The sequence below is a fragment of the Microplitis mediator genome, chromosome 5, assembly GCF_029852145.1.
Source record: "Microplitis mediator isolate UGA2020A chromosome 5, iyMicMedi2.1, whole genome shotgun sequence".
NCBI lineage: Eukaryota > Metazoa > Arthropoda > Insecta > Hymenoptera > Braconidae > Microplitis > Microplitis mediator.
The window spans coordinates 23,103,948-23,125,582 of record NC_079973.1 but is presented as its reverse complement, the minus strand read 5'-3'; the positions used below and the strand labels follow the sequence as shown (position 1 = coordinate 23,125,582).

At 30.4% G+C, this 21,635-nt stretch overlaps 5 protein-coding genes across 7 annotated transcripts in view; 3 read left to right on the top strand and 2 right to left on the bottom strand.

Moving 5' to 3' along the window:
* The first annotated feature begins 204 nt into the window (after window positions 1-204).
* On the top strand, window positions 205-4,636 carry LOC130668467 (integral membrane protein GPR155). 2 transcript variants are annotated; one of them, XM_057470771.1, is made up of 8 exons: window positions 205-359; window positions 454-565; window positions 759-903; window positions 1,405-1,694; window positions 1,767-2,936; window positions 3,007-3,172; window positions 3,254-3,431; window positions 3,514-4,636. In XM_057470771.1, the coding sequence occupies exons 3-8, from the start codon at window positions 824-826 to the stop codon at window positions 4,012-4,014; spliced, it is 2,385 nt and encodes a 794-aa protein (XP_057326754.1). In that variant the 5' UTR covers window positions 205-359; window positions 454-565; window positions 759-823; the 3' UTR covers window positions 4,015-4,636. The 2 variants fall into 2 exon arrangements, with proteins under 2 accessions (XP_057326754.1, XP_057326756.1); XM_057470773.1 differs by having other exon boundaries at window positions 212-359; window positions 425-565.
* LOC130668476 (uncharacterized) overlaps window positions 4,403-21,635 on the bottom strand; it is a 67,505-nt gene continuing 50,272 nt past the window's right edge. Inside the window, exons 2-3 of the mRNA XM_057470792.1 lie at window positions 5,780-5,876; window positions 4,403-5,687 (exon numbers count right to left, since the gene is read on the bottom strand). Coding sequence (XP_057326775.1) covers window positions 4,879-5,687; window positions 5,780-5,846 — 876 coding nt within the window. The 5' untranslated portion in view covers window positions 5,847-5,876 and the 3' untranslated portion in view covers window positions 4,403-4,878. The remainder of the gene's footprint in view (window positions 5,688-5,779; window positions 5,877-21,635) is intronic.
* On the top strand, window positions 6,488-12,801 carry LOC130668460 (probable ATP-dependent RNA helicase spindle-E). The gene is made up of 4 exons (XM_057470763.1): window positions 6,488-6,642; window positions 7,752-7,978; window positions 8,086-8,386; window positions 8,469-12,801. Exons 2-4 carry the CDS (start codon window positions 7,772-7,774, stop codon window positions 12,263-12,265), a joined length of 4,305 nt encoding a protein of 1,434 aa, XP_057326746.1. The 5' UTR covers window positions 6,488-6,642; window positions 7,752-7,771; the 3' UTR covers window positions 12,266-12,801.
* LOC130668473 (ubiA prenyltransferase domain-containing protein 1 homolog) lies at window positions 13,224-16,001 on the top strand. The gene is made up of 2 exons (XM_057470788.1): window positions 13,224-13,481; window positions 13,786-16,001. Exon 2 carries the CDS (start codon window positions 13,794-13,796, stop codon window positions 14,796-14,798), a length of 1,005 nt encoding a protein of 334 aa, XP_057326771.1. The 5' UTR covers window positions 13,224-13,481; window positions 13,786-13,793; the 3' UTR covers window positions 14,799-16,001.
* Window positions 16,613-18,800, bottom strand: LOC130668479 (uncharacterized). Of its 2 annotated transcripts, XM_057470796.1 has the most exons (5): window positions 18,695-18,770; window positions 18,323-18,617; window positions 18,129-18,252; window positions 17,704-17,857; window positions 16,613-17,630 (listed from the first exon to the last, which is right to left on the bottom strand). In XM_057470796.1, exons 2-5 carry the CDS (start codon window positions 18,416-18,418, stop codon window positions 17,249-17,251), a joined length of 756 nt encoding a protein of 251 aa, XP_057326779.1. In that variant the 5' UTR covers window positions 18,419-18,617; window positions 18,695-18,770; the 3' UTR covers window positions 16,613-17,248. The 2 variants fall into 2 exon arrangements, with proteins under 2 accessions (XP_057326779.1, XP_057326778.1); XM_057470795.1 differs by having other exon boundaries at window positions 18,323-18,800.

The window sequence follows — 21,635 nt, the reverse complement described above, 5'->3', positions numbered from 1 at the left end:
CGCGGAATTTGAATTGTTGAAAAATTTTTTAAATTCTTTTTGATCAATTATTTATTATAAATGGTTGAATAAATATTAGTGATAAATAATTAATTATTTTTTATAGTGTGATTACAATTAATATTGATGTTAATGATATTTTTAAAAGCTGTCATTCATGATTAAGTTTTAAATAATTTAAATATTATTTTTATAAACTAGTGTCTACGTGACTTACGTCTATATCACGGTGTCAGGCTGACGTGCTGCTTGTTATTATGCATTGAAAAAATGCTGAAAATAGTGATATATATATTGACTAATTTGTATATCATCTGAGAATATGACGCATAATGTTAGTCAGTGGGTTATTATCTGTTGTAAGTTAAAATAATTTATATTATTTTAATATATCATAAGAATAATTTTATAAATATATTGTTAGGTTATTGATTTTTTTGTTGGTCATTTTAGCTCACAATGTGCAATAGTCGAGTGAAATGACAGTGACAGTAAAGAAAAAAAAATAGAAAGTTTAAATAAAATTTAAGTAACAGCAGACAATGACATATCTTAAAAAATATTAGTAAGTATTTTTAGACAGGTACTTGTTTACTTATGTTTATCATTTAATTTTTTACTCGGTAATCCAAAGGTTACTTTTCATTATTGTGATTAAATTCCATATGTTCACGTTCTTATGAATATATTTAATTACTGATAGATAAATATTATTATTGTTATTATTAGTCGGTATAATTATTTAAAATTATTTACAGATTAAGTAAGTCAATGAATTTATCTACTTATACCCATTGATTATTAAAAATAAAATTTGTAAATCATGGATTTTAATGTACCAGACACACCTACAGATAATTTGTATCTTGCTCTAATTCAATGTTTTGCTATAATATTATGTGGGTATGTAATTTATTAATTAATTATTTATTATTCATTTTTCAAAACAAATTATTTTTAAAGCCATTCTCAGACAGTTCCTCTCACTTTTTAAAAATTTTCAGTGACAACTGTTAGAAACGTATCAAAATTTTATCAATTAATTGAAAAAAGATCAACGTAGTTGCAATTTTGCTACAATCAATTGGGAGTTGAATGCAATTTGTCAAATAAATTTCAGTAAAATTTTCATGTTAATTTTATAATTTGAATTTTCAAATTTTGTAGGCCAAAATTTATTCAACCGATTTCGTTTAACTTCTAATTGATAACGACTGTAAATAACTTATTTTAAATTTTATCTCTTGTCCTTTTTTTAATTAATTAATAAAATTTATTTGTGGTCATGACAGATGAGAGTAATTAAATATTTTTAAAAAGCGGGGACACTGTCTGAGAATACCCTTAATGTAAAAATATTATTGTCATTGTCAGCACGTTATTACATAATTTTTATTGTTGTAGATATATTGCTGGAAGACTTGAAATAATATCAAAACCAGAAGCTAATGGCCTAAACACATTTGTTGGAACATTTGCTCTACCATCATTAATATTTTTGTCCCTAGCAAAGCTTGATTTTTCGTTAGTTAATTGGAAATTTTTATTAGCTGTTTTTCTTGCCAAAGCATGCGTATTTTTTGTAGTACTAGGTGTGTCTCTAATAGTAACACGACCAACGAATCCAGGACGTGCTGCGTTGTTTGCAATTTTCGCAACACAAAGCAACGATTTTGCGATTGGATATCCAATGAGTAAGCAACCCGTCCGCTTATTGGCTAATAAGCAAAAATAAATCACAGATATTAATTTATATATTTTTTCAGTTGATGCTCTCTATGGTGATACTCATCCAGAATATGCCGCTTATCTCTATTTAATGGCGCCAATATCGCTGGCTATTTTAAATCCAGTCGGTTTTGTTTTATTGGAAGTAGGAAAGCGTCGTACTGGTGATCAACAATCAGGATGGAAATTAGTCGGTTCAATAGTAAAAGGCATAGGACTAAATCCAATATTATTTATGACAGTATTGGGAATTGTAGGAAATTTTGTATTCAGCCATCAAATCCCGAAAATATTATCAGTTATATTGGATGTATTTGGTAATGCATTTTCAGCGAGCGCATTATTTTTACTTGGTCTAATGATGGTAGGAAAAGTTCACACTCTAAAAGGTCCCGCACTTGTCATACCAGGAATACTGATATCCGTTAAACTGCTGGCACTTCCTATGATAATAAGAGAGTCAGTCATTTTACTAAATGCCGGAATTAATGAAACAGATACCAGAGATTTAAGTACATATGGATTTTTGTATGGAACGATTCCTACGGCACCCGCACTATTTATCTTTACATTACGATACAATGTGGACATTGATCTTATTGCTTCTTCTATGGTTGCCTGTACTTTTCTATCAGCTCCATTGATGTTTGTATCCGCAAAATTAATCACCGCAATTAATGACGGCGTGTCACCTGCCAAGTATGCCCAACAATTGAATGCATTCTCGATGGATGTGAGTGTCATTTCAATAGCTGCTTGCTTATGGCTTCTTGTCTGCTTCCTGGTTCTCGCTGGCAAAAGATATAAGCGCCCAACTCATCGATGTACATTGTACTTGGTCATCGCCCAACTGGCCGTTGGTGTTGGTGTCATAATATGGACTAAACTCGAGGCCAAAGAAGTTGGTTCTTTTCTTTGGTATGTTCAGTTTGTCCTTATCACTGTCGGCGTATATGCAAGCAGAATGTGGACAGTTGTGTTGGCAGGGACTCTGTTGTTTCTAAGTTCTCGAACGCTAACGTTTGTACAAAGTATGCAGAAGTGGATTATGCCTATTGGCTTTGCTGTACCTGTATTAACTGTAGGACTTATGTGTCTTATAATATCACCAAAAAATCCTGATGATATTGACTTGAGAAATCCGAACTTCCAGTTTGGTAGAGTACAAGCTGCTGTTTCAATATTTATCCTCTTATTTTGCTTTATAGGTAAATAAAGTTATAAAAAAAAAAAATTACAACTGTTGATATAAAATAATTGAATATTTTTACTTTTCAGTGACACTTGGATGTTTGGTACTGCAACAACGATATCAAAGACGCCATCATGCTGAAGTTTATGCTAGTCTTGTAAATAATACTGATAATGCAGAATCGACTATGGTAGAAAATAGAAATGTTATTGACGTAGAAGATTTAGTATCTCCTGGGACAACATTACCAGCGTACTTATTTATTATTTTAATATGATAAATTTTTAAAAAAGTGTAACATTAGAAATAAATGACGACATTAAAATTTTCCAGAGGTAACTGTCTATTAGACAGCAGCTGCAGTTTCCAACGCACTGGATGCAGTCAGAATGACTTGATTGATGAACAAGAATTAGACTTTGAGACTGAAGAATTGCGAGTGGATTCAGATGATCCCCAATTACTGAGACACTTAGTTCTCCTTATATTTCTTTTATGCTCCATGTTCATTGTATGTTGTTACGTTATCTAACTTCAGTATCTAATTTAATATTAAATTATTAAACAAAATATTTTTTTTTGTTTTTATTTAGGGACTAGCATTGTCCGTTGGTACAATGATAATGGAACAAATGACCGGCGTGTATGCAGAACTAGCTTTTCTTGACGTTGCATTTAACTACGGGCAATCATTGATAGTATTTGTAATATTTGGCCTGGACCCAGGTCTTGGAAAATTAGGAGACTGGCTAAAGAAAGCTTGTAAAGAGTGGCGTGCTCGCCAAAAGTTGCAGCTACCAGATGAAGAATCACTCAGCCCGGAAACTAAAACAATACGCGAACAATTTCGTCAATGTCATTTGCACGAATGTCGTCAGAGAATTTCCAACTGCCGGAGACGGCTGCTAAAAGTGTACGAGGGCGTATTTTCGGGTAGTGATCTTGTTGACTGGCTGTTAGAACAACGACTAGTACAGAATCGAGAAGAGGCTGTACAATATGGACGTTGCCTTCTTGAAAGTAGAGTTTTACATCATATTGATGGTACTCATCATTTTCACGATAAAAATATTTTATATACTTTTCGGGGCTAATTGTTATTACTATTATAGTATAGATTTATATATATATTAGATGATTATTTTATTGTTAATTGTTGTTTAAATTTAATCAATTATTTTCCAAAGAATATGCGAGTATTAATAATTTCAATAGGTTGATTTTGTTTTATTATACGTTGATTTTATTTATTAATCATTTTACCTGGACCGGGTGTCAGTGACTGATTAAAATAGATACAGGATGAGATTGTGCTTCAATATGAATTCACTTTCATATACTTCCGAGTAATTGTTTAATTATTTGCCCATTAGATCTCTTATTCGTGAACAAATGTTTTTATTTACCTCAGATATTTAATTAATTATTGATAAATCTGCAGGACAGATCAATGAACAATCATATTTTTTGTCAGTACATAAAGTAAATACATAAATAATAATAATTATTATTATTACTATACATATACTGTAATAATCGAGCACAATTATAATTTAATTGACGCACCCTTTTAAATAATAATAGAAAGTATTGTTGTTGGTTGAAATTACCACTTGATAATATGAAGGCTGTGTTAAACACTAGACAATATTTGCTACATAACAGACAGTTTATATTTATTCTCATAAAAATAATAAAAAGTATTTAAACAATTTTTATTTTGTATCCGTAATAAATTTTTTTATCTCCTTGACGTTATGGTAAATTTAGTAAATATTTTATTTTAATAAACTTTATCAGCTATTTCATAAATGCTTTTATGACGATGAATAATATTTCAAATTTATTTTAAGAACAAATATATGTAATGTTTAATAAAAAAGATGTAAAGATTTATTTAAAAAAAAAAAAAGTTTGAATAAATACACGTCAGTAAAAGACTTTGGGTTAAAATAAATTTAAAATGGTAAATCATCATCAGGATCCTCTTCATCAAAGTCATCATTTTTGTCAGGTACATAGTAGATCTGTGATTCACTTGTAGCATCTTTAATAACTTGCATATAAGGTAAAGGTGTTTGATTACGTTGCTCTAATTCTCTGGGATTCATATCCGTTCTAAATGAAGCCTGTGGTTTTAACGTCGGTTCAACAACTTTTGAAATAACAACCGGAGCTTTAAATTCAACCGGATTCTCTGACTTTATCTCGCAACTCTCTGGATCCTGAGTAATAACCACGTGTTTTTTCAAAATACCACCACCTCGCTTGCAGTGAACCATCGCTACTTCATAAGCGATCTCATTATTCATTACAGTCTCACTAGATTTACCCAATCTAATGTAAGTAGTTCCCAGTGTTTCGATTTTTGGAATTTTTCTTGTTCCAAAGTCTCGTCTGTACACGCAAATTAATTGTGATACGCGTTGCGATAATTTATCAACGAATCTCAGTGCTTTGGCTAATCCTATATTAACTATGAGCGAACTTAAACAATTAATAACAACAATTGATTTTTCATCGATACCAGATTTAAAAATTCTGTCACAATTTATGTTAAAATCTTTTTTTTCATAAATTCTATCCAAATCTTCTGTACAGTGATCATGTATATGAAGTCTATTATCTTTAAATAATTTTTTTAAATAATTGTAATGTGACTTAGTATTAAAAAATAATAATAAATGGATTTGTTGGGTTGAAATTGTCGTACTCCACATTTGCATCCATCCATCTATCAAATTATCAGCGTACGATTCTTCTACACCTTAAAAAAAATTTATTAATTAATTACATTTAGTTATAATTAATAAATTAAATTATTTAAAAAATATAAATATTTAAAATTTAAGAGGTTACCTTCATCAATTACAATAAATTTAGAATCTTGCATCAAAGGCAAACTTGTTATCATTTTTTTTGCCATAATTAAAAACTTATTTTTAAATGGTCCTGATTAGCAGACAATTAACAATTTTCGGTTTTTTTTATCAACAATTTAATTTAAAAACTAAAAAAAAGCACATGTAGAAAATTTAAAAAACTAGGTGAAATTTTTTGAATTATTTATTATTTTTAATTTATCGTTTTTAAAAAATTCAAAAATTGAACCTCGGTTAATTTCAGTATCGTATTTTTAAATAAATTCAATACAACAAATTAATTAATAAATTAAAAAATTATATTTATTATTATTAGTTTTTAAAAAATATTATTGTTTTGAAAATATAAAAACATGACTCCATGAAAAGCAGATACCAGGACATCTATTATAAAAAATTTGTACTAATAAAATTCATTACGTCATTTCCGAGAAACAATTTAAATTTTAACGTTCTTTTTTTTTATTATTACAAATAATTTATCACTTATAAATAATTGACGACCTTAATAATTTATAAAAAATTATTTGAAATTTAATTATTTAATTTATGAGCTAATAATTTAATTATTGAAATAATTTGACTTTTGTTTGTTTATATGGTGTTTTTTCTCCGCCCCTTGTTTTGGGTATAGCTTCTTCTTCTTATATATATATATATATATGTATAAACATATACTTAGAAATCTATTCATTTCCTTTCAACACCTCATTGTGTTCTTAATGGTTGGCCGGTACTTGTGTATGCCTGCAAAGTTTCAAATTATACTAATCTCTTTGTCTCAGTGATCTTGATAAATAAAAAAATTTTCCTATTGAATTTGATCACTGTTCCAGTAAAGTAAGTAATAAAAAAATAGTTTTAATTATTGTAATATTTTAAAAATTAGAATTATTTGTCATAATTAAAATGAAATGATTTTACGCAGTAAGTTTTACTAAAGCGCCTGCATTTCTTTGTAAGCCGGCTATCATTTTTTTGTGTTGAATCGCATTTATTTCATTTAAATAATATCATATATTAGCTAAATAATTACAAAAGCCTTAATTATTGATATTAAGAAGTATAATTGATTTAATATTTAAATATTCTTGACTGATTGATCTTTTTAACGCATTATTTTATTCGATGATTTTATTAATTTAATCGATCGTTTTTATTGTTGATTTTTGTAATAAATTCGATGGCTAGTCATATTAATTATTACAGAATATGTAAATAAATTTTAAAATTTTTTTCGGTACATAAAAGTGTGAAAAATGGTTACTAGAGAATTAGTTTTTATGAAAAACTGATAATGATCCTGAAGTTCGAAGACAATTTAACAATTTTTGAATTTTTTTTTCAACTAATCACAAAAAAATGAAAAAAACTAAAAATATGCATGTGTAGAAAATTAAAAAATCTATAGGTGCAATTTTTTGAAATATTTTTTTTTTGTATAATTTATCGTTTCTCAAAAAATCCAGAAATTATTATGGTTCTGAAGTTAGCCGGCGTCTAGTATTTTTTGGATTTTTTAAAAAACGATAAATTAAAAAAAAAAGTACATTTAAAAAAATTGCACTTATAGTCTTGAATTTTTTACATGTGCATTTTTTCAGTTTCTTTTTTTCTTCAAATTTAATTATTCAAAATAAAATCCTAAAATTTTTAATTGTCTGCTAACTTCAGGATCACAAAATTATTAGACCTCCGCTAACTTGAGTATCATGAACTGAAAACAGTAGTGTACCTAGATAATTTTATACGATCACTTAAACATGTATTATAATTTATATGAGTCAGCATATTCTAAAGATTATATTAAAATATTTAAAACTTCTAAAGATGTTGAAGTAAATAAAATAAAGTGTCAATAATTGGGTCGTTGCCGCAGCCACCAGACAATTTATAATTATTTTAAGTCGAATTTAATATTAAAACCAAAATATAATTTTTTTTTCCAGGTGAAGAGTTCATCTTCAAGATGGCAAATCCATTAGATTTTTTTGATGGTACCAAAATAATGAAGCCTTGGAAGATACATCGAAGTGCTCGAAAACGATCACCAGTTCCGAGAGTTATCGGAAATTGTTCATTGAGCGGTAGTATGCAATCACTTGCTCCTACAATCGACAGTGGGACTGATTATGTTGAAGAATTCATTCAAAAAGAACAAGATCAAATTTTTGAGGTATTATTATTTTTTCATTAAATATTAAAAATACTAAGTATTGATAATTAAATAGTAGTTGAATATTTGTTAAAATATTTTTTTTTGTGCTTAAATTTATTTTTTAGGCTTCAAAGTACTTTCGCAATGATGAAAGTAGTTTTGAACAAGTGTCAGTAGCAACAGAACAAACGCCTGCTGATGATGAAAAGACTGAAAAACTTTTACGTCTCTACAAAACTTACAATTTAGCTTACACACCAAAGGTAAACATGACAATTAAATCAAGACAAGACAAAATAGTTACTACTATTGCTGCCGAACCAGTAACTATAATTCAGGGACCAACCGGTTGCGGTAAAACAACTCAAGTACCTCAATTCATTATGGATTATTGTTTCAAAAGGAAACAACCTTGTAATATTATAGGTATTAATTAATTATATATACTTTTTTTAAATAATATCATAAATAATTAAAAGTTAATAAATTTATTTAATTTAAATTTCAGTGACACAGCCACGAAGAATCGCTGCTTTGAGTATCGCTAAACGTGTTAGTGAGGAACGAGATTGGCCATTGGGTTCAATTGTAGGATACAAAGTCGGTTTGTCGAGTAATGTATCACAAGACACTCGATTAACTTACTGTACAACTGGTGTACTGCTTCAAAGATTAATTGCTACGAAAACGCTAACAGATTTCACGCATATAGTTGTCGATGAAATTCACGAACGTGATCAAGATATGGATTTTCTACTACTTGTAATCCGAAAGCTTTTATACTTAAATTCACACCAAGTCAAGATAATACTGATGTCCGCAACTTTTAATGTTAAAAAGTTCGAAAACTATTTTTCATCTTACGTAGGAAACATATTGACACCAGCTACAACAATTGATGTTGCTAAGAGTAATTTTTTTAAAATCAAAGAGTATTATTTTGATGATTTACTTTCGTTAAGACCAATACCAGAAGTGAAACTGTTAGAGCCCAAAGTGACAAAAGAATCGATGGATTTTGCCTGTCGACTAATGACAATAATGGATGATATCGACAAGAATTCAGAAAGTACGAGTTCAGAAACAGATTTTCATCGAGCAGGAGTTTTGATATTTTTACCAGGTATTCATGAGATTGAAGAAATGCACAATGTCATGGAAAGTCCACACCTACAACAATGGAAGTGGGACATTGTCGTTCTTCACTCATCAATCACAAATGAAGAGCAGCAAAAAGTATTTACATTACCGCCTAAAGGTTATCGTCGGGTTATTTTATCAACCAATATTGCGGAAAGTAGTATTACCGTCTCAGACATTAAATACGTGATAGATTTTTGCTTGACCAAGCAGCTGACAACAGATCCACACACCAATTACCAGTGCTTGGAACTCACGTGGGCTAGTAAGTCTAATTGTAAACAACGAGCTGGTAGAACTGGTCGAGTCATGGATGGAAGAGTTTACCGGCTAGTGCCGAACGAATTTTACAATAAATTGCCGAATGAAAATCCACCGGAAATAGTTAGAGCACCACTTGAACAAGTTGTTCTGCGATCTAAGATAATTGATCTTGGATCACCCAAAGCTCTGCTGGCACTCGCACTAGACCCGCCTGATTTATCAAATCTTGCACGCACAGTACTGCTGCTTAAAGAAGCCGGAGGATTGGTTGGTTACGAGGACGATAATTTAGATGGAGAGCTAACGGATCTCGGTCGCATTATGGCTTCACTTCCTATGGACATTCACATCGGAAAGATGATTGTACTTGGCCATTTGTTCAGTGTACTGAGAGAAGCAATTATCATTGGTGCAAGTATGGCTGTGAAAAACATGTTTAGTTCGCCATTTCAACTTAAACTTAAGTCTTATGATGCCAAATTGATGTGGTCACAGTACACGAACAGTGATGCTATTGCTTTTTTAAACGCTTTCAATGTATGGATGCGTGAGAAGACATCAGGTCGTATTAAAACTGACAGAGACGAAAAAGCCTGGGCACGTACAAACTGCTTGCAAGTAAGAGTACTGCGTGAAGTTGATGCTATGGTTAAAGAGATAACACAGAGATTAGCAAAAATTGGTATCAAAGAGACGTTTGGTGCTAAAAAAGTTAATTTAGTTGATCAAGAACGTTTTTTTGTATTAAAATTAGTAATCGCAGGTGGATTTTATCCCCATTACTTTGTAACGCACTCGCAGAACGATGAAAGTAGTGCTATGAAATTACTTGGAGGACTGGATCCTATTAAAACTGTTTATTTACAAGGATGGCCTTTTGATCAACCGGGGCCACTTTACGCGCGGCATTTCCAACAGGCATTTAAAATATGTTCAAGCTACAGTTCTGAAAATGTAAAAGTACAGTTTGATAATTCTAATCGTGTGTTCATACATTTTAATAAAAGAGAAATTGATGACAATCAAGATGCTAGCAAAGGACCTGGACAAATTCCACTAGCTATTTACCGTGCATTGAAAATGCGTTCTGTTTGTCCAAAGGTCGCGATACCTGTGCTCAAGTCCGAAGACTCAAATCTTCTGGCTGAAAAACTTGAAATTCATAAACCGGGACCAACTAGTATTATCAGTAATGAGTTTATACCTACTGAATTACCGACAAGTGGAATACGGCCACAATTACCTAAATTAGATGAAACCGAATTGACAATTTCGGTATGTCGATACTTGGATCCTGGACATTTTTGGGCTCATCATAAATGCACGCAAACAGTACAGTATAATTCAGTGATAAAAACGTGTATCGAAGAAATGAACCCGCAACAGAATTTGAAAGCACCAAGTTCACCGCCTGCTATTGGATCTATAGTTTTAGCTCCATGGGTAACAAAAACCAAGCAAGTTAATTATTGTCGTGCTGAAATTCAGTCAGTCTCCATGAAATCGAAACAAAATAAATTTGTTCAAGTATTTTTTGTAGATTATGGATTTGATCAACGTATTGCTCTTCATGATTTACGTATTCTGCCTGATGATAATCAAATTTCCAATTTACCAGCTCTGGCATTAGAATGCGTCCTCGCAAATATTCAGCCATCTGCTTCGAACAACTTGACTGGGAATTGGTCTAAAGAAGCCACTCAGTCATTCCAGGACCTTTTGAAACGCTCAATCGAACAACGAGCTGAAATTTATTCCGTTGTCAACAGTGTTGTATCGTTGAATTTAATTTGCGTCACTGAACACGGGGAAAAAATAAACGTAGGAAATTATTTGATCAAGAAAGGGTACGCTGATTATCGTGAAGAAAATTTCCTGTCAAAATCAAATCATGAATTGCGACAACAAGTCAAAGAATTTTCGACTGGCATTAAGCTTTATCACGAACGGATGCAGTACAATCAGAGCAGTATCGTTGATGTTTATCCTGAACCTCCACCCGAAAGTGAATGTTCCAGTTCTGTGAAATTGCGAGGACCTTTTTCACCTCTGGAAATTGAGGTGTCCAGTTTAACAGTTGCTGGAATAGGACGTAAAGTAAATATCAGCGACACATCTGTTAATTCAATAATATTAGATGACAATCCAGTGGATCCTCAACCGAAATTACTAATTGCTGGTTCAATTAATGAAAGTGCTACCTCTCATAATTTGACATTGTACAATACGACACTGATGCCAAGTATTCCAGGGTTGGTTCCATTGCTGTGTTTGATATTCGCGCCGCAAATTGAGCTAAGACGTAATTCATATGGTACTCAGTATATTGGTGCTCTTTGTGGTTTAGGATACGACGAAAAAACACAGAACAGTCTTTTTCCAGAACATGACATGCCGATACCATTCGATGTTGAAATAACAATGGATGATTTACAACTTATTAATCAACTGCGACATTATATGAATGCTGCTATTCTTTACGATGAAAGTAACCAGGAAGTTGATGAAGATACTTTACAGTGTCAACATCGAATCAAAGATATTCTTTTCAAAATAATTTATCAGAAACGTAAGCCAATTAAATCGGAAGTCGACTTGGATCGTACACGCTGGTGTCGCTATGATAAAGAATTATTTTTAAGACCTGGAGCTATTGTTTCTGCAAAACCAGGCGTCTTTAACCTTCACTTGGCATTGGAGTTGAACGAAAAAAATGAATTTAAAGAATCGATGAATGAACATTTGGCTGAATTGAAGTCTTTGGCGTCAATGAGTTACCGTGATCATCTTGGAGAAGCTATCGAGTGCAAGTTGTGTAAAATGATAGTATATGGAATATCTAATCTGCGTAATCATATTAGTTCAGAAGAACATCATCAACGAGAAAATTTAATTAAATAATTTTTTTTTTTTCATTTCATTTTTTCTTATTGATTTAAATTATTAATTTTTATTTTATTTATCTCGTAATAATAGACCTAGTACCGATCATGGAACTAGTACCCGATCTCTTCATGAATTATTGTGTATATTTAGTAAATATAAATATATAAATACATGAGTGATCGAGTGCTAGTTACCTGATCGGGTACTGAGTCTCTTATACTAAGATATTAAGACAATTTTTCTTTGCATTTTTTTATTTTACTTTACTGATTTAAATTAAAGTTCATGTAGAGTTTAGATGTTAAAAAAAAACTTCTGTTATATTTGATGCCGTATACTTTTTTCACTAAAAAGTTGATGTATACATAAGTTCTATTGTTATTTAAAATTTAACAATAATTAAATTGCCGCCAAAATTTAAATAATTATTACTATTGACAAAAATAATTGCCATTACTTATTATTTCGTGCAATTATTAAAATATATATAAATATATATATTTAGTAAGAGTCGGTGATGAAGAAAAATCATGGAAAGTAACTTGGTTTAGTTTATGTTTAATTTAAATTAACTAAACTTGAAGTATTATTAAAATAATAATAATTATTATAATCATTAATATTTGACTTAATGAAAACTTGTATTTAATATTTTTATAATAAATAATATGACTTTGATATTGAAATTAATTTTTATTATTGTAAAACTTTGATTTTTTATTTATTTTAATGAATTTATTTATTTATTCAAATAATCCTGAAGTTGAAAAAAAATTTTAAAAACTATTGGCGCGCTTTTTTTAAAATATTTTTTTTATAATTTATCGATTTGAAAAAAATCAAAAAATTATCAGTTCTCGGCTAACTTCAGAATAATTTATTTAAATTAACCGCCAAGAAAAAAAATATCACGCAATTTACCTGCGCAAAATACACGTGTGTTGACGACTAATGAGAGAAAAGAGTTTTTAAAGTGTCAGATAGCGCTGTGTACCAACGGTCGAACACACGTCATCAACATTTTTTAGTATATATTTATTATTATTTTGAGTTTTATGATAATAGACTTATAAATAGTTCAATTAAAATAATGTTATTGTATTGAATAATTGTAAATTATTTTGAAAAGGTGTACAAGACACCTAGACTGATGTACACTAACGAAATGTTTAGTCGAGAGACATGGAAGCTTTCTTAACCTAACTTTCACATTTGACCTGCTGGCTAAAAGGTGAGCATACTATTTTATTTATTATATTACATGTATCTAAAAATAAATATATCAATTATTTAATTTTTTTTAAAATTGTTCTTATGATAACTTATTTATTTATTAACAAAATAAATATTTCTTTGGATTTTTAGCTGATAAATTTAAAATGACATAAGTCTATTTTATTTTATTTTTATTTTTCTCTAGTTCTTAATTACAATCACGTACTCGTTATTTAATGAATTTAATTTGTTGAAGTAAAATAATTTAAGTATACGGAGTGAATAAAAAAAATAGTTGATGATAATAAATATTTTTTCAGACAAAATCATGATGTCAAATGGAGTGATGAGTTCAAATAAAGACACAGGAAATACAAAGACTTGTACGAGCAGCATAAATGGTGCTTCCTTATCATCATCAACGCTGAACTCACCCTTGATGAAATTCTCGTCGTATTTCTTAGCAGTGAGACCGTGGTCACTGAGCGCATCGTTGATGCCAACGTTTCTGGGCTCTGCGTTGGCTTACCGACTAACTGGTTGGGACAGTTTCAGTTTTATTTTATTTGTATTGACCTTGGGCACAATAATATCAGTTCATGGAGCTGGAAATGTTGTTAACACATATTTTGATTACATTAAGGGCGTTGACAGCAGTGGTAAAAGCGACGACAGGATATTAGTTGATCATTTGCTGTCTAAAGATGAGTTAGTATCATTGGGAACATTTTTATACGCAGTAGGATGTCTCGGTTTTGTATTACTGGCAATGATATCGCCAGCTAAAATGGAACATCTGGCATTGGTGTTCTTTGGCGGGTTATCATCCTCATTTCTTTATACTGGAGGTATTGGCTTGAAGTATATAGCGCTGGGTGATGTTATAATACTTGTAATATTCGGTCCTATATCCGTTTTATTTGCTTTTATGGCACAAACTGGTTTCATTCAATGGGGAACTTTTTATTATGCGATACCACTAGCTTTGAATACCGAAGCTATTTTACACAGTAATAACACACGAGATTTAGAAAGCGATAGACGAGCAGGAATTGTTACTCTTGCGATACTTATTGGACATACAGCCTCACATATTTTATATCAATTTTTACTGTTCGCACCTTACATAACACTTGCTGTATGGGCATTCCGATATTCATTGTGGTTTCTTTTGCCAATAATAACGCTACCAAAAGCCTTTAAAATAGAGAAACAATTTCGCAGCCAACATACAATACAAAGTGTGCCTAAACAAACGGCGAGATTAAATAGTAATCTTGGTATTTTGTATGTCGTGGCTTGTCTTCTTGTGAAGCCTCTTCCATATTTATAATTTAAATACACATCAATATCAACTGTAATTAACATTAATTTTATTTTAATTAAATTTTTTAATGGGTAGCTACTGTGAAAGTAAAAAGAGATCTTATAATAATAAATAAAAAAAAATAAATACTGGATAAATTTAAATTACTCGGCAAATCCGATGCCAATGTGATGCATAATATCCTAAGTCGTATACTCTACTTCTGATGCTTTTGCGATAACTTTTTTACACGACTCAATCGCTTGCATTATTAATTAAATACATAATAAAATTATTTATAATAATAATATTAATAATTTCCATTGTCATTCGATATTATGTAATAGGAAATTCATATTTATAACTGAGTGAGGAATAGAAAAAAAAATTGTAGAGGCAACACATTTAGGATTATATGTAATCAAAATAACAGTTATTATATTTTATCGTTTTATTATTTATTTATGTGTATCATTTTATTAAATAAGTATCAATAATGAATATATTTAATGTTTAATTAATAAAACCATGGCAATGGATCATACAAGATTTATTAATTCTTAAGCTAATTACAAAGATTAGGTGATAATATATTATTATTACTATTGGTGAAAGGCAGTCAATGAACATATGTGGGTTCGTACTTATTTATTATATAATAATACTATTAGGTTGTACTTAATTTTTTACATCGATTTAAATAAACCTAATAGTGTTTTATGTAAAATGTAACGAAAATTTTTATAAATTTTATTTTAATAATAAAATGACATTGACACTTGTATGTAAAAAAATTTTATAATATTTACGGTCAACTTTTTTAAATAAATATTTAAGGCCCAGTTTTTCAATTTGAATTTTTTGAACCGGGTTTTAATTTTTATTGCTAGTATATCTATATATTGTAAATATATGGATTTACTTGTAGTAATAATTTGGTTACATGATTAAATATCATATTTATAATCAGTCAAAATACCACCGGCCTGTACATTGAGATAACATTACGTCACAATATCACGATATTATGTCGTGTGATATTTAGTCGCGACACCAATAATTTAAATTCGGTTAAATAAAACCCGGATTTAAAAACTGGCCCTAAATCTGTATATTCAATTTAACAATTAAGGGCATTTTCAGACGGTGCCTCCCACCCTCTCTTTTTAAAAACATTCAATGACTCAGCTGTTATGACTGTATTAAAATTTTATTAATTAATCTAAAAAATTAATCTAAAAAAAAAAAAAACGATTTTGCCGCGATATAGAATTTTTTAAAAATTACTTACAGCTGTTATCAATTAGGAGTTGAACAAAATTTGTTGACATGAAGATTTTACTGACATTCATTCAACAAATTTCATTTATCTCTAATTGATTGAAGCGAAATTGCAACTACGTTCTTTTTTTTTCAATTAATTGATAAAATTTTGATACAGCTGACAGTTAAGTCATTGAAAATTTTCAAAAAGTGCGGGAGACTGTCCGAGAATGGCCATAATTATCTTTAAATTTAAATTATCTTCAAATAATATAACGAAATGTGACAATACTGTAGTATGGCCAAGACAATTCTGTATTTTATTAATCATGAGCGTTGCAATGTAGCTCTAGTCACCCGAATGACGTGTTCATTTAAATATAAAGTGGTTTGAGTCAAACGGGTGGATACAAAAGTGTAAATCGATGCTTAAAGATGTAATCTAAAGAATGTAACTAAAATAAAAAATATCGAAATTTATCTCTTGTATTTTTTTATTGACAATACAATTGTTTTTAATTACTTAGATTATTTGTAAGTTTTTATTAAATTTGATTATTGAAGTATATAAATTAATAATAATATATATCGTTTGTCATTTATCTTTCAAAATAATGCAATATATTTTATTCATTAATACTTTTTTATGTAGCAAGCCCGACACTAATATATAAACTTATATTAGACAATTAATTATTTAATTTCAAGTATATTTTTACTCTAAATAAATATATTTTTTGTTAATTTCTCATTAACTCTTAAGCTCGCTGAGATCATAAAAATACTTGTTTTTTAATACTTGGACATATATTGCTAATAGTTTTGATTATCAAGTTAATGATTATTTTAATCATATAAAAAAAAAAAGGAAGAATAATTTTGTTATAAAATAAAAAAAGATTTAGAGAAGTATCCGACTGCCAGTCCTTTATCAATAACTAACCCTATATATATGTTATTAATATAATGATTTAGAGACAGTATTTTAAATCCATTGAATTATTATTTTTATGGACAATGAATGGCAGCTGACTACTGGTATTTTGCTGAAAATTTACTTTTTAATTATTCTAGAATCAGTAAAAAAAAATGTTAAGGTTTTTGTGACATGTAAATATATAAAAAATAGTTTTTAAAGAAAAATGGCTGCTAGGGGCTGGCTGGTTTACTTTGTATGTCTGTATATTTATTATTTATATCTCTCGAAGAAATAATCAGCGTCTTATTGGTCTACGACCAATCGTACTAACAGTAGATCTTGAGTCATCAGTATCACTATCATATCTACTGTTAAGTTTTCTTCCAATCGAATGAATAATTCCACGGCCCATACCGTTACCGTAATTTATTACAGACTCAGTATCTTCAACGTCAGTTATTGCTGATGCGCCGACTTCCAAATCATCAGCAATTGGTTTCAAACGTCTACCAACTTTTGGTAGATTCATAGTTTTCGGATTTTGCATAAATTTACCACGGCCATAGACAAACGCAGAACTGGCAACAGAATCAACATCTTCAGCATTTGATTCCTCAGTCAGGTCCACCATAAAAACTTCAGAACGTCCCTTGGGGGTTCTCAATGTCTTTTTTACACTGTTGGAATGTGAATATTATGAAAATTTATTTAAATTTAAGTAAAATATATTATTTTAAATTTATAAATTACCTTGATGCCAATGAACTATTACTAACAACTGATACACTGGCACTAAAAGTGTCTGATAAACAGTCATTCCAAGATTCATCATAATGATCAATATTACTTTCAGCAATAGAAGGTGGGCAAGAATTTATAGATCCATGATTCTTCAAGACAAAACCTAATACAACAATTACAATAAATAAATCATCAATTCATTCCCGGGAATGTTCATATATAACTCATATATAAACATATATGATTTTATACAGTCATATCTAATTATATATGGCCAGATATTAACTTTTTTTTCCGGACCGCGTAAAAAAAATCCTAAAAAGTTCCGCTCAAAGTTCTAATCTGTCTCAAGTTTAAAAGTTTCACATGTCGAACTTTTTGGATCATTTTTTTTACATGGGTTATAATATTTAATAAATAAAAATAATACATACGGAAATGATCATGGTCGATATATTTTCTATCCGGACAATCTTTGATGTGCGCTTTTAATTCCGACTCAGACATCAAGTGCGTAGCATTAAATGGACACGTTTCTTTGTAGTTGGGTGGAAAATTCTAACCAATAAAAAAAATAAACAAAAATAAATAAGTAGTTATTTTTGAGTATAAAATATAATAAATTTACCTTTGAACATTTAACCAAATGTCTTTGCAATCTTGATCGATCTATAATATGATTACGATCATAAGGACAAATTACGGATTCCGTTTCTTTCTGCATTGTTGGGAAGTAAACAATAAGAAACTAAACAAAAAAAAAAAACAATTGTCTTCAATGTTCAACTATTTATAGCTTGAAGCCTTTTGTTCAGGATTTTTTTATTGTATGTCTGGTAAATGACGCAACTACTAGTGGCTTTCTTTGTCCTTTGTTTCGAACTCTCTCAAGTTCCTCGTGTTTGCACCACCACGTGTTTTTACTGCGGAAATCCGATAGAACTGTTATTTTTACTTTTATTAATAATTATTAATAGCCATTAGACTCTTAATGACTTACTAAATTATAATTTAATAATAAATTCCCAAAATAAATTTTATTTACAAGCTTACGGTGGTTAATTACACGAGCTCGTGTTTGCTTGTACGAAACAACGGAAGGAATGTGACGATGAGATTGAAATTTGAAACCTTTCTCGATCGGATATAAACACTAAATTTTCTCTTTTTTCAGTCGGTAAAATAGATCTTGAAATTATGTAAGTATCTGGATAACCAGACCCTGATAGCCAGAGCCAGAGTTTCTGATCAGAAAGTTGGTGTACCTGAGTTGCGACCAACTTGACGACAAGTTGTCGACAACTTTCAGCTTGTGTAACTGTTGACTACAAGTTGATTAGGAACTTGGCGACAATCTACTGCCGCAACTTGTCACCAAGTTTCTGAGCAACTTGTCACCAAGTTTCTGAGCAACTTGTCACCAAGTTTCTGAGCAACTTGTCACCAAGTTTCTGAGCAACTTGTAGCCAAACTTGTAGGCAACAGTTACACGAGCTGAAGGCTGGGCTCTACCAAACGAATTTTTTAATTTTACTTGTCTTTTAATTTATTAACTGATAGTTATTACAGAAATTTTTATAGCTTCCGAAAAAATGTGAAAGACAAACTTTTTCGGAAGGTTTTCATCATTCAAGTGACGTAATTAGAACAGTAAAATTCGAAAATTCGGTTAGTACTACCCACCCTGAAAGTTGTCGACAAGTTGCGGCCAATTTGGCTATCAGGGGAGTTTCAGCGCAATTTTTGAGCTGAAACTTTTGTCGTCTCAGTGACGTACAGTACACATAAAAAATTTCAGTTCAACTTTTGAGCGCTCTTTGACGTCAATTTTCACATAAATTTGACGTGAACTTAAAGCTGCTATTAGACGTCTATGAGACATTAAAATTTGAGACGCAACAAATGACGTCAACAAGACGTCAAGTGTATAGATATTTCCCTGATAGCCACCTTATCCACAAGTTAACTTCAAGCTACTGCCGTATTCTAAAGGTAACTTAAAGGAAAGTGTTGGAGAGCAAGCAGTTACCTTTAAGTTGACAGTAAATTGTCTGTAACTTAAATTCAATTTGACTACAAGGGTAACTGTCAGACAATGACGTTCTTGATTGGAAGTTTCACTTCAAAGTGACGGCAAATTCTTCTGTCAAATTGCATTCAGATGACGGCAGTAGATTAAAATAAACCAAAACTTCATGCTCTGGTATACCTGCTGTTGTTCAGTCGCTAAATAACGAAGGGTGCTTTGAAAAACTGCAAATGTTGAAGAGCTCTACAGTAACCGAATTTTTTTTTTCCTATTCCAGACAATTTACTTATCGCCTCCAGACCTATGATAAATTATACAGTCATATCATCCCAATCATTACTATGATCATCCCGATCATCATTATCATAATAATGTTGTATATACATTTAATATACAACATTATTATTAAATTATTACCCTGAATAAATATGAGATTTTCTTTTTAATTAACGTTATTAATTCATACTACGAAATTGTATAAATAAAGTCTTAGTTGAAAAAAAAATTTTAAAAATTTAAAAATATCACGTATTATATTTGATGCTATTTCAAATTCCGTTAGTTACTTAGATTTTGTTAAAAAAATATAAATAATAAAATACGAGTAGAAGCACAAAGAAAGTCTGAAAAAAATGATAATGAATGCAAAAAAAATATGCACCAAAAAAGACCGAGTAAATTATTTCGCAAAGTTTACGTTCCATTTCCATACATAAATATTAACCAATTGAATATTGATTGTCGTGAATACAATGTCAGTGTATCGTTATAAAATGATGTGTTTGCAATGAAATTGCTTGTACGTGAGTTGTGAGGACCAATAGCTGGGCTCACACGAAGAACCTATTGAAAATCTTTTATCGATCGCAGTAGCATCCTGGCAATATGGAGTACATATATACATAATAGTAGTTACATATATATATATATATGGAACAACTTGAATTTATTGAGTTCTTACTTAAACATCAGTCGCTTTTAAGTTTTGGGCATTACGCAATTTTGAGTTTACACTAAGCCTCAATCTCGCTACAATTTTTCGACCTGTAAATTGGGAGTAGACGCAAAGAAACGAATTTCTACTGGTTCTATTCCTGACTCTTCTATAAGTACTGTCTATTGCTGTGATTATCACACTGTAAAAAGAGCGGTGTTAAAATGAAATTACACCGGTGTAGGAGGAGTAATACACCGGTGTTAAAATTACCGGTGTAAAAGTGGAGTAATGCAGGTGTAAAAGTGGGGTAATCGATGTAAAAACGGAGTAATACCGGTGTAAAAGCGGGGTAACAGGTGTAAAAGCGGAGTAAATTGCGTCCGCTTGGAGTATTAACTTTAAAGATTATAAAACACAAAAAATGTCAGTTCTTTATGAAAATTAATAAAAAATATCATTTATTAACAAGTATAGTGATCGAGTAAGTAAAAATATCTACAAAGTAAAATATTTTAACACCGGTAAAGAATATCTACACCGGTGGCAGCGTTATTTTAACACCGGTCTAGAATATTTACACTGGTGGCGGCGTTATTTTCACACCGCTTTCGGGGGTAAATTTAACACCGAAAATTTTAACACCTACACCGCTTGGACTTACCCCGGTGATTTTTTACAGTGCACTACTCTGATAGAGGTACAAATATATAACAAGTATAACTGTAAGTATGAACGATACTGTTACGAACATCAGCATCTAGAGAGAGTGTATCAAGACGGCTTCTTCCAACATTCATTAGCCACCTTGTACTTGCGATGCCTGCCTGCAAACGCTTCAGATAGATACCCACTCCTATTTATGAAGCAATTTATTTCCTGCACGAGCTCCAAAGTCCCGACGTTACTAATAAGCTTTATGTCATTACGACTTTCTTGTTACTGAGAGAAATTGCGATATATTCGACTAAAATTTTC

What these genes read in the sequence shown, in the direction of transcription:
- LOC130668467 (XM_057470771.1), top strand. Translation starts at nt 824, where the DNA reads ATGGATTTTAATGTACCAGACACACCTACAGATAATTTGTATCTTGCT. An exon ending in TTTGCTATAATATTATGTGG is followed by an intron (nt 904 to 1,404) that starts GTATGTAATTTA and finishes TTATTGTTGTAG; the next exon opens with ATATATTGCTGGAAGACTTG. An exon ending in TGCGATTGGATATCCAATGA is followed by an intron (nt 1,695 to 1,766) that starts GTAAGCAACCCG and finishes ATATTTTTTCAG; the next exon opens with TTGATGCTCTCTATGGTGAT.
- LOC130668460 (XM_057470763.1), top strand. Translation starts at nt 7,772, where the DNA reads ATGGCAAATCCATTAGATTTTTTTGATGGTACCAAAATAATGAAGCCT. An exon ending in AACAAGATCAAATTTTTGAG is followed by an intron (nt 7,979 to 8,085) that starts GTATTATTATTT and finishes TTTATTTTTTAG; the next exon opens with GCTTCAAAGTACTTTCGCAA. An exon ending in ACAACCTTGTAATATTATAG is followed by an intron (nt 8,387 to 8,468) that starts GTATTAATTAAT and finishes TTTAAATTTCAG; the next exon opens with TGACACAGCCACGAAGAATC.
- LOC130668473 (XM_057470788.1), top strand. Translation starts at nt 13,794, where the DNA reads ATGATGTCAAATGGAGTGATGAGTTCAAATAAAGACACAGGAAATACA.
- LOC130668479 (XM_057470795.1), bottom strand. Translation starts at nt 18,418, where the DNA reads ATGCAGAAAGAAACGGAATCCGTAATTTGTCCTTATGATCGTAATCAT. An exon ending in TATCGACCATGATCATTTCC is followed by an intron (nt 17,858 to 18,128) that starts GTATGTATTATT and finishes TTGTTGTATTAG; the next exon opens with GTTTTGTCTTGAAGAATCAT. An exon ending in AATAGTTCATTGGCATCAAG is followed by an intron (nt 17,631 to 17,703) that starts GTAATTTATAAA and finishes ACATTCCAACAG; the next exon opens with TGTAAAAAAGACATTGAGAA.